Genomic DNA, 11,842 nt, shown 5'->3' with positions numbered 1-11,842 from the left:
CAAGGGCTGGGAGGGAAAGGGGGTATTGTTTGTAAGATTCTGTTTTTTCTCTTTAGAATAATTTACAATCTGCTTATTCACAATTATGTACAGTCCAAACCCGACCCAACAAACTCATGGAACACAACCGCATACAAAAATAAAAGCTATACAGAAATCAGAAAGAAAGAGATCCTCTTTCTTAACTTTCCCCCCCTCCCTGCCCCCCTCCCCACTTTTTTCAATTGAGGCTTCAAGAAAGAAAAGAGAAAAGTACAAAGAAAATGGCTACAGTACTGTGTTCAGAAATGGCCATGCTATTCTCCTTGGTCTGGAAAGGAGATGCTCTGCACCCGCTTCCAAACGAAGACTGGCAATGCAGGGCAGCCGCCACTGGCCGGAAAGCCTTCACAGGATGGCGGCCTCACAGGCAGCCTTCCGACGGCAAGACGTGGCTGGCCACGGCTACAGGGGCTGCCAGGTTTTCGTGCCGCCATGGACTTTCAGTGGCTGCTCAGGTAAAACCAAGGCAGCTGTTCCCCCCTTCATCCAGGCAGTCTCTCCCCTCACCCCCAGCCATGCTGGGGCTGGAAAAGCAGCCAGAAGGCTGTGCACTGCCCCTCTCCCTGGGGCCCACATGCTTGGAGTGCTAGCCAAGCATCCGCCGGTGGAACGTGGGTGGTGGGGATGGCTGAAATGAAAACTTTGCAAAGGGAGACTTGGCTTTGGTTCAAGAGCTCGGCGCTTGGAGGGGGATGGGGTGGGAAACGGGCCTGATTATTGCTTTGCCTCTTGCCTGCAGGGGAGGGACTTGCTGGCCCTGTGAAACAGGGTGGGTCCTGTTCTCTCATGTCCACCTTTCAGCTGCACATGCTCCCCCCACCCCCTCCACTGGCTTGCTCCAAACTTGCTTGCTTCACAGTTTCTCCACTCCACATAGCTAGGCTGCGGGGGACAGGGCCTTTAGCCAGGGGATGGAGGGGTGATAGGTCTGCAGGTGGGTAAAGGGACAACAGAGGGGGGCTGGGCACTGTCAGAGAAGATTCCTCAGCACTGGTGGCCCACAGAAAGAAGGGAGGCCCCTGGAAGGGAGGAGGAGGACCCGCCTGGGTGGAGAAGGCAGTTTTGGACAGCAAGAACTTTCCTGTCTCAGTGCCAGGACGACAATGATGTGGGAAGTTAGCCACCCGGGCTCTGCTGGCTGGTTAAGGCAAAGAGCAGCAGCAGCAGCAGCAGCCACCGAGGTCTCCTCTGGGTTTCCACCTTGCAAGGCACACTTGCAGAAGGGCCAAACTTCTCTCCCCTGCCCACGCTGATTCCTGGGGTAGGGATTGGGCAGCAGGCCCTCCTTTTCTGGGTGGGGGGATGTCCACTGCACACTGCTCCAGCTGGTAGCCCTCCGCCCAAAAAGCAAGCGGGAGAGAACAGCATTCAGCACAGGGACCTGTATGGCAACACCCAGCACTCACCTTCCCAGCCCCACAGAGGCAAAGTCACAAGCGAGATTGCCTCTGCCTGGGCCAGCTGGGTTCAAGTGGCAAACTGGCTTCCATATCTGACTCCAAGGCCAGCCAATGACTCCTTCCATTTTATTACTTTGACCTCCTAGCTTTGGAGCTTCTCTGAAAGCAGATCCAGGCTCTTAAAATAGCCCCGGCTTGTGTCACAACAGCGGGGGATTTATGTGGGGCTACTACTGTGTGCTCTACTCCCGCTGATAATTTCTAGGGAGCAGACAGAGTCTGGGTGGATGGGACCAAGAGCCTCTGTGCCTTGAACGAACTTCAAAGCCCCCCTCCTACCTCCAGATCAGTGTCACAAGTCAAACTATGTGCTCCAACACTGCAGTACACAGAAAGAAGGGCTCGGGGTCTGTTTTTACAGACCTTGCTTGCTTCGGAGCCCTGGGAAAAAATCTGGTGCCCAGAGGCATGTGCGGACTGTGTATATGCACATGTGTGTGGGAGGGAGAGTGGGAGGGAGGGAGAGCAAGCGTGTGTGTATGTGAATACACGTGTCTTTCCTAGTTTACAAACCTGTGAACAACAAGAGGAACTTACGGGGTGCTGCAGTTCAGAGATTCATCAACTAGCAAACAACATGCATCAAAAACATGAACCAAATTAGTGCTAAAATAAGCATTGCTTTTACCTCCTCTTGAGTTGGGAAGACTGCAAACCTATCCCAATGCTCTCCCCTCCTCCTGTTTGCCCATCCTGTCCCCACTGCAGAGAGGAATATACTCACCCGAGGTCCCCCAGTGAAGCTGTCTGAGCAAGTTGGCCAGGTATAATCATTCCACTCTGGCCGTATTGCCTTTTTGTGTGTGCAAAATGATGAATGGAGGAAGACTTGGCTATTTGGAAATGCAGATAAAATGTTTTGCTTACTTGATTTCTTGTTCCCTTTTTTGTTTTGTTTTCTTTAAAAATAATGTCTTCTCCCATTTGCTTCTGGGAGTGTTTTATGGCATCACAAGCAAAAACAAAACAAAACAAAAGCCAACCTCTCCTCACATAATTCCCCACTTGCAAGCTATGTTAAAAAACAACAACGCTACTTCAAAAATATCCAGAACGAAAAGGCAAAGTCCTTTCTCCTCATCAGACCGTAATAAAATCAAATCTATATAAATGCACAAAAATAAATTAGCACTAGTTTAAAAAAAATAACTTACAAAAATCAACATGATTTAAACTCCCCACCATTCTGCCCCCCCCCCCCGCCCTTTCAAACACCCTGTTTTCTAGCTAGGAGGGTTATGCTGTGATGGGCAGAGGAACAAAGCAAAGATGGGCAACCTGTGGACCTCCAGAATGATACTGAACTATAGCTCCCATCAACCCCAGCTATATTCAGGGATGATGGGGGTTGTAGTCCGACACTCAGAAGGCCAGAGATTCCCCATCCTTAGAATAAAGGCACTGGCTAACGAGCCAATCAGGGATGGCATGACAAGCGAGAGAGATGGGTCCACAGGGGGTGTAAATGGTTGCTGACTTTTGGTGCCGAGGTGCCACAGTGACTCTGCTTAGCCTGACGACAAATGGCTTAAGATGCAGTTTGAAAAAACAAGAGTTCCCACCTACTTTGCCACGGCTGCTGCACGCCTCGCACTGTCAGCACCCTCCTCCTGGTCCTGGTTGCACCAGTCTTTCTGTTTACTCTTTTTTTAATAAAAGTTAGCAAAATCAAATGAGAAGAAACCAAACCAAACCAAACCGAAAAACAAGCACCCAGCGACAATGAAACCGCAAATTCAAGGGAAGGTTACTCCTGGAGTGCTTGGGCCGGTCGCTGCAGCAGCAGGCGGCTGCCTCCTGCCTGGGCCAACCTTGTTCTACAGTTGCTGTGTGTACTCCCTGCCCCACCCACCCTTGCCACTTTTTGTTGCTGATTTTCTTTTTATACAAAATACAATAAAAATAAAAAATGAGTTTTTTCTCGTTTTTTTATCCCCACCCCTCCCTCGTGAAAACTTCGGTGTGTGTGTGTGTTGGTGTGTGTGTGTGGTTTTGCTTTTGTCAGCTGTCCCTTCCCCACAGTCACAACGTGTCGGGAGATGTGCCATTCAGTGTTTCGTCCGTTAGCCCATCCTGCCCTTCCAGGGACTCGTGTTGGTGCTCCTCTGCGGCTGTGTAGTAGCTGTGGTCCTCCTCGCCAGGGCTGCTGTGGTCCTTGTCGGATTGCTCCGAGTCCTCCCCTTCCTCCTCCAAGGTCAGTTCGAACTGGAATTTCTCTAGGCAGGCCTCCTCGTCTTTTTCTGCATCGTCGGGAGGCGGGGAGGGGCTCTGGGGGATCATGCTGTGGTACCAGTCCCTGTTGTCCTCGAGGGTGTCCAGGATGTCTTGTGCGTCAGGATGGACCAAGTCTGCCCAGGTCTCCCACAGGGGGTGCACGATGTAGTCTATGAAACCCACCTGAAGCCCAGCGGGACAGAACGGCAGGGAGTGGGGGAAGAAGAGGAGGGGGGTTAGCAGTGGGGCACCGCAAGACCGTCCGAGCGCTGAAGAACACACAGCCAAGCATCATCCCTGAAACGAGAGTATGGCTCCAATGCAGCCGGCTGACCGCAAAGGAGGCCCTGCCCATACTTGTGCCAGGTACGTGGTGGATGTTTTCACACAACATGACACGCAGCCCTACGTGCTCTGTGTGTGGCTTTTTTTGTCATGAGCTACCTGACAGGCAATCAGGTGATTCAGCTACCTTACCATGGTTTCTATCCTCCCCACTCAAGTCCTCCCACTGTTGCCACGTGTTCCATCAGCAACTGCACCTGAAATTCAGGCCCAAGGTGTGTCACTCCCTGCTGACGCTGCCTGCTTCTTCTCATTGGTCCACACAGAGAAGATGGAACAGCTCCTACCGTTGCCACTCTTTCTGGAGGACTCTGTAGTAATTACATGCCATGACTGCAGAAACTAAGATCCTGGGTTCAGACAACACAACATGCTACGCTGGTGCAGAGGAACCATAGTGAAAATGGTTGGTTGTTGTCATGGTTTCTAAAGACCAACTTACCATGGTGAAACACCACAACTAGGTTCAGACAACACAAAAGATTAACAATTTAAAAAACCTCCACAGCAGTGTATTTTTACCTCTCCAGTGAGCATACACACAGAAGGACAAATGTGTGCATGTATCACTATGAATCCAGGATTCCTCAGACTATAAAAACAGCCCATAAAGCTACCCAAAGGCAGCCAAGTGATGCTCCTGTTCTACAGATGAGGAACACTGAGGCTGGGAGAGGAGTGAGTAGCACAAACCTAACCATGGCACAGCTACTGTTGGTTATTTTTAACTTGGAGGCTGATTTCCACATTTTAAATTACTGGGAGTCAGAAGCTCTTGGAGATGTACTGCAAACCACTACCAGTAGATCTTTGTTAACCTTCCAGTCAGCCCAGCAACATAGCATCCCACCCAGAGAAACAGACAAAGGAAAACAGCCAAGTCAATACATTTGACTTAATCATAAGCAAACACTGCACTTTTGGTCTCCAGAATCAAGAGGACTAGAAACATATTTTGCCACTGAGATTTTAGAGCCTTCCCCTTCCCTCCACTAAATATACCTATTAGTGCTAAATTGAGTCATAAAATTAGTGCTATACCATCACTAACCAATTCCCCACCCTAATGCACTCACAGACATACAGAGTGGGTCTGTACTCTTCAGCACTGAGGGGAAGAATTAAATAAATTCCTGTTTCAAAAATTAAAGCACAATGGGATATGGCTCATGCAATGGAGGAGAAGGGCTGTGAGAGAGAGATGAAGCCATGTTCATGCTGGCTAGGTGCCCTCTCCCTCTCCCTCCCTCTCCCTCTCCCTCTCTCTCACACACACACATACAGATTTTTAAAAGGTTGCAATGCGCACTCCCACCAGGATGCTGCAGCATGGAGCTCTCCGTCTGTAAACTCAGGCCTATTTAAAAATGGTGGAGGCACAAAGGGTGTGATGTCAAGAGCTATGAGCCCATGATGCTCACACAATCCCATGCTACAGCTGATTCACAGTGGTAACTACTTCTTTCATTTAAGTAGCAACATCTTGCAGGGAATGGGCAATTTTTGGCAAGGGAACCTCTGTGACAATTCCTTGCACTGTAAAACAACTGCTTCCCAAAGAAAGCTGTCACCTGCTATGTTGTCAGCATGGAAACGTTTAAGCTCTCCCATGGTCACTGCAGTGGCCTTTCATGCTCCTGGAATAGGCAGGGATTTCCCTTGGGCTGGGCTGGCAGACTCCCTGCTTTAAGGGGCAGGTCTGGAAACAGCAGCATATTGTAGCTTAAAGCTCTTACTGCCCATAACAGAGCCTAAGGAGAGGAACTTCAGGGGAGAAAAAGCACAAAAGGATCTGTTGTTGGGGTCCAGGGTTGTGGCTATGTAGAGCCTGCAGGACCTGAGGGTACTCCAGGCAGGCCAGTGTTAGTCCCCGGCCTGAGGCCCTGTGCCCTGCTTGACTTCCTTGCCAGCCCTTCTGCTGCACTTGCATCTCTGCGAAGGTCAGAGCCGGAGGTCACATTACTTCAGAGGCAAACGAGGATGTTGGGATCAGCAGCTGCCCCATATCCGAGGTCAGGCATTTTCCAACCCAGGTTTATATGGGAAGAAAAGAGCTTGGAGGTGGGGGGGAATGGCTCTTCCTCCCCCATGCCCCATCATCCCACACCAGCAATCACACACCTGTGACTTCTCCACGGAGGCTGTGTGCTTGTCACACATGGGGCTGATTTCCATGCCTCGCTCCCGTTCTTTGTCTCCCTGCCTGAAGAACTCCTCCATGATCCGATCTGTCCATTGCCGGTACAATTCCAGAGGCTTTGTGGGATTGCTCAAGTCTGCGCAGTGAACCATGTTTCGTAGGACCTGGATGGGGAAAATGTAGGACTGATCAGAGGCACAAAAGTGGAGACACTTTCTCCCCACACAAGTACTCAAAGCTGCAAGTGCGGGTAGCTAACCCTTAGAAAGGAAGCTGTGGGATATGCTCATCTCTTTGTTTGTGTAACTTACTACAACCTAAAGTAGGGATTTTGAGTTTCTCAAAGCCCAAGGGCCAAATTCTATTTTGGAGAAGCTGTGGGGGCTGCAAACCAATCAAGGGCAGGACTGAAAGCGAAAAGGGCAGGGCTTTTTAGCAGATTTTAGCCAAGGAAACAGCAAACTATTGGTGTTAGGGTGGAAAAGAGAGGGATCCAAAGGAGCAGCACAAATATTTGCAGACAGTAATATGTTCACTGGTCTAAATGTCTGCACGCCTCATCTGGGAGAAATTTTTCTATGGCTCCAAAGCTGGCAGAGAGTGCTGGATGAGAAATTTCAGGGAGGCGTGAAGCATGCAAATCACCAACAGTCTGAGAGTAATGAATCTAGCTGTTGAACCTATATAGCTTACTTTCTGCACCAATATGGCAGCCAGGGATCACCAACAACTTGTGGGAAGATTTGGAAATGAGCTATTTCTGTAAAGTCATGCAGCTGGAAGGGGCCTGGAGGGCCATCAGGTCCAGACTCCCACTAAGTGCAGGAGTCAAGACTCCCACCTAGATTCTAACCAGGCCTGACCCTGCTTAGCTTCCACAGGATCAGGCACTTCAGGCTATACAGAAGCATAATTTGAACAGCACCTCCAGAACCCAGCTGAAGAAACATTAGCCAGTGCATGAAACCCCTGTGGATTGCTTTATGTTTGTTCTCATTTGGCATTTAAGAAAACTGCATTTAAAAACAAGAGAAAACCCAACAACATAGCAGCAGGAAAGGAGGAGGAGCTGTCGGCTTGGGTCCTGCTTGGCCTGGCTGCCAGCAGTGCGGCTGTCCAGAAGGAGCTGCTGCGGTTTATGAACCTTTCACGTGCCCAGGGAGGAGTCAGAATTTTGTTTTGGTCTATTAATTCACCAAACTTGGCAAATTTCTTCATATTTGAGATGGAAAAACTTGACATCAACAGCAATCAAATATGGGAGAAAACCAGACTGCCAGACTGGTGCTTTCTTACAGGGATGTGAAGGCCTGCTCAGGCCTGTGAGCAGCTGGCAATCCCCTTCTGCACTCCAGCCACTGCCGCCAGGAAAGCGCAGGAACTGCAGCCTAAGAGGGGCTGGCCTGGGGGCTTGTTCCTCCACTCACCCTGTGCAGCAGCAGCAGTAGCAGCAGCAGAAACATGGGACTGCCCTGCTACCACAGCCCTTCTTGTGCATTCCTTGAAACGTGCATTTATCTTGTTTCAAATACCCTTTGTTGTAAGCTGCCTTGGAGGCCTGCTGCCCGGCCGGGTAGAATCGTTTGAATAAAATAAAGGGTAAGCAAAAGAAGTTCCTCCGACCCTGCACGCCTCACGCTTGGCAGGCTCTGAGAAGACCAGAGTGCCTCTCCCTGCTTCTTGGCACACTTGCTGGCCAGCTAGCAGGTATGCCAGCCTGAGGCCAGCGTCGCTATGTTAAAATACCATTAAGAACAAGTGTGCAATTAAAATACTGGTGAAATAAGAAGGTCTTCATCTGGTGCCAAAAAGAGTATAAAGAGGGTGTCAGGCAAACCATTCTGGGGAGCTCATTCCAAAGTCAGGGTGCCACTTCTGAAAAGGCCCTTCTTCTTCTTGCCACCCTCCTTATTTCCCAGGGGGGTCTCAGACGCAGATCCAAGGTGCCGATACTAATCACAGACACTTCCAGCCTTGCTTACCTGTATTCTGTCAGTGTAGTTGTCCAGCAGCAGCACCCCTGAGCTGGTCACTTTCTTGGTCTCCACCATTGTCTTCAGGTCAGCCAAGAGGCTCATATGTTTGGACATGTCGGTAGCCAGGACCTGCAGCAGCAGAAGCCATCATTTGAGTGAGAGAAGGGCTGCTTCAGGCCGGCTCTGTTCCTGCTTGTTCCTTCTCAGTGATTTAAACACCTCCGGGTATGCACAGCATCTCTTTAGACCCACGGACTTCACCGAAACCACTGGCTGTGAGAATGCCACTTTGTAGGGCACGCGTCCCTAACCTGGTATCTCTCCGACGTGTAGAACTACAACATCCATCAGTCCCAGCCAGCACAACCAAAGAGTAGGAATGTTGGGAATTGTAGTCCTAAGAATCTGAAGTATACCAGGTTGGGGGTGGCTGCTCTAGGATGATATGCTTCCAGATGTTGTATCACATGGATAGGGACCTTGTTCCTCCAGACTTTACTTTACTCCAAGCCCCATTAGTCCTGGCAAGCATTGCTAGGGACTCAGGGACAGAGGGAGTCGCAGTCCAAAAGCACCTGAAGTTTACCACCCCTGAGCTGTGGGAGTTCAACATGCTTGAAAAACACCAGGGCTGTCAGTTGATTTAAGTGTGGTCTAGATTAGTTAATCAGTTATTTTAACCATCAGCCTTCCCCAAACTGGCACCCTCGCAATGGTTCAATGTTCAGAATTCCTGACCATTAGCCAGACTATCTCAGGTTAATGGGAGTTGAAGGACAAAACATGTGGAGGGCACCAGGTTGGGTGTGTGTTGTGAGAGCAAAAAGACCTACAACTCCCAGCATGCCCCAGCCAGCACGGCTGGCCTTTTTTCCTCTATAAATAGGCCTGGGATTATGCACTACAAACATGCAAATGTGCATATTATCAAAACCTTAATGAATACTGCCCCTACATCTTCAGGTCTCTCTGTAAAATCCTACCAGAATAGGGGCTAATCCTCTTCTTATCCTGATGGTTGACAGCAGGAAGGGTAATCTGATGCTCCCAGATTATGCTTCAGTATGTTTGCCCAGTTTCTATAAGGAAGGATGAGGCAGTGGCAGGGCAGTGTTATCTGCATGGAGATCCTTGGCTACTGGGTGGTATAGAATGAATGAATGAATGAATGAATGAATGAATGAATGAATGAATGAATGAATATGCTGTGGAGCAGAGGTGGGTGGACACGGGCCTTCCCTCAGGGCACCTCAAGTCAGTTTGGAAGTTAAGGAGAAACCATGCAATGAAATAAACCCTGTGTTTTCCTCTGGGAGGTCTGCTCTTATTGCCCCAAGTCCAATGTGCCCTGCTAAGCAGTAATCAAGAGTCACAAAGTGGATTTACATATAGTTAAATCCGTGTTTCTGGTGGGCAGTATTAGCTGGCATGTGTTTGCACATGGTCAATGTCCATGTTTTACATTTGAAATAAAAAGTCACAGCATGCTAATGTTTCAGACCAGAACCAGGGCAGAGGATCAGCCTGCCTGCAGTTCTCCTGCACTGGGAAGTTCTTTTCCCCCACTTTAGAGGGACCTGCCATTCCTCCCATGCTGCTTTCTGTGCAAGCGCTGCAGCAAAATGTATACAGTGAGCAGTGGAGGAATAAGGAGGGACAAATTGAAACTATTTTATTCTCAAGAAGGCCTTCCAAGTTGCCCTTTCTGTGAACAAGTTGGGCAGAGATGAAGTCCTTCTAAGAGAAACAAGGTGGCACAGTCCAGCTCAAGTTCCACCACTAAGGCCAGGAATTAAACCTCTGACTGGGAATGCTGCCCAAGGTACAGACGTGCTCTGGTCCCCGTGGCTCACCATGTCAATGACCATCTTGCGCAAGGTCTGCCGCTGCCGCTTGCTCAGATTCTGGAAAATGTCACAGTTCTCTTCCTGCAGTAGCTTAAAACCCACGGCCAGGTGATGGTTCTCCAACACAGACTCATCATTGTACATCAGTGCCAGCTCCGAATCTGCCAAACAGGGTCCCATTAGAACATGCCAGGGAAAATGGGGAGGTCTATTTTGTTTTGCGAGTTTAGGCCCCCTTTCCACACCAAGTCATTCCAAATGGTTTTCAAAATAAAGATAAATACATCAGTCTATGCTTGTTTTTTAAGAAGCTCAGAGCAGCAGTCAAACAGCAAGATGTCACAGGAAGTTAACAAATCCTTCAAAACCAGAAGCCTACTGATGCAATCAGGATGCCTCCAGTGTGGGAACCGCAGGGGTCCCTAGGGGAGAGTTTTTCCACAGGCTCAGCATCACCCACCCAAAACGTCAGCATCTCTCACAGTGGCAGGATTACGAAACAAGAACTCTGCTGGTGACCTCAACAAGTGGGAAGGGTTCCAGTTCATGCTCAGCCCAAGGTGCACACGGGCAACACACCTCATCTACCTCCCTGATGGTGGCTCTCCTTCCTTGCTCGTGCTCCTGGCCAGCTTTCCCCCACTTGGTGCCCTCCAGAAGTGTTGAACTGCAACTCCCATCACTTCCAGCCAGCATCAGGCTGGCTGAGGATGATGGGAACTGCCGGTCCCAACACATCAGGAGGGTACCAGGCTGAGGAAGGCAGGTTTCAGCTATGGCTTGATGCTATGTGTGGCTCCAGAACCCAAAGGACATATCAGTTCTACAGAAAGGGTGGGGCGTGAGAACATGGCTGTACCACCTGAGCCTGGAGAATCTGGACGGCTCCACTGGAATGTATCCCCCTGCCATTCTTGTTTTAGCATCAAGAGTTTTGGAGAGCGTGTCTCTTTCTTCTGCACATCCTTTTTGATCATTAAAATGTACTGTCACTATCCTGTTCCACCCCACCCCCAGTAACATTGCAATAAGATAAACATGCCTCTTTCTTCCTTCCTATACCAATTCTTTTGCAGTGGAAAGGCCCTTACAATAAAACTAACATAAAATTATTCAGCTACACTGAAGCCATTTTACAGTATATTTCTATGTTTTCCTGTGTGTTAAGTACAGTCAGGTTTTAATTTGGGCTTATTCTGTGCTAAGTTCTCTACACCAGACGCTTGAGACATTACCAAAGGTCAGGAATGCTAGCAGCTGAAGTCCAAAATATTTGGAGATGTATTTTTGCCCGCCCATGGTCTATACTGCTGACACTTTGGGAAAAAAAACTTAATACATACGAGCTTGGCCAGGAAGGACCCTAATGGCATACTAGGAAAGTGCCCTATTATACACTCTATCAGGCTAAGAATCAGCATCAGCATTAAAGCCGATAAGCTAATTCTTCTTTATCGTCGCCCTGTGGCTGTCTCTAGCTGAAGCAATTACTTCACTGGGCACTCAGTCCCACAACACCTGCTGCAGCAGCCAATGTGTCTGATTAGCCTCTTGTCATCCTGGCAGCACTTTCTGAATTGGTTGACATCTGCTCTGTGATGGACCACAGAATGGAGGCGTATCAGGGGAGGCAACTGAGAGATTCCCCCCACCCACCTCCCACAGCCTCCTGTGGGGGCAGAGGTGGGAAGGGAGCACGAGTGGCGGTCTGGCTGGAGAGGGCAAGGCTGTGGCTAGTCTGGCCAGGGAGAACCAGGATGAAGGGCCTGGGCTAGGCTGTTCGAAGGCTGGCCTGTGGACTGGTATCTTGTCATGAGT

General features: G+C 49.4%; 1 protein-coding gene across 6 annotated transcripts in view; it reads right to left on the bottom strand.

The window, feature by feature from the left end:
• Window positions 1-2,719: 2,719 nt before the first annotated feature.
• PDE4A (phosphodiesterase 4A) overlaps window positions 2,720-11,842 on the bottom strand; it is a 99,617-nt gene continuing 90,494 nt past the window's right edge. For all 6 annotated transcript variants that reach the window (XM_044443802.1, XM_044443800.1, XM_044443803.1 and 3 more), the window contains 4 exons: window positions 10,031-10,185; window positions 8,184-8,306; window positions 6,183-6,365; window positions 2,720-3,899 (listed from right to left, as the gene is read on the bottom strand). In XM_044443802.1, the coding sequence (XP_044299737.1) occupies window positions 3,525-3,899; window positions 6,183-6,365; window positions 8,184-8,306; window positions 10,031-10,185 (836 nt within the window). In that variant the 3' untranslated portion in view covers window positions 2,720-3,524. The remainder of the gene's footprint in view (window positions 3,900-6,182; window positions 6,366-8,183; window positions 8,307-10,030; window positions 10,186-11,842) is intronic.

The sequence above is a fragment of the Varanus komodoensis genome, unplaced genomic scaffold, assembly GCF_004798865.1.
Source record: "Varanus komodoensis strain SLA01 unplaced genomic scaffold, ASM479886v1 scaffold42, whole genome shotgun sequence".
NCBI lineage: Eukaryota > Metazoa > Chordata > Lepidosauria > Squamata > Varanidae > Varanus > Varanus komodoensis.
This window is presented reverse-complemented; position numbering and strand designations above follow the sequence as displayed.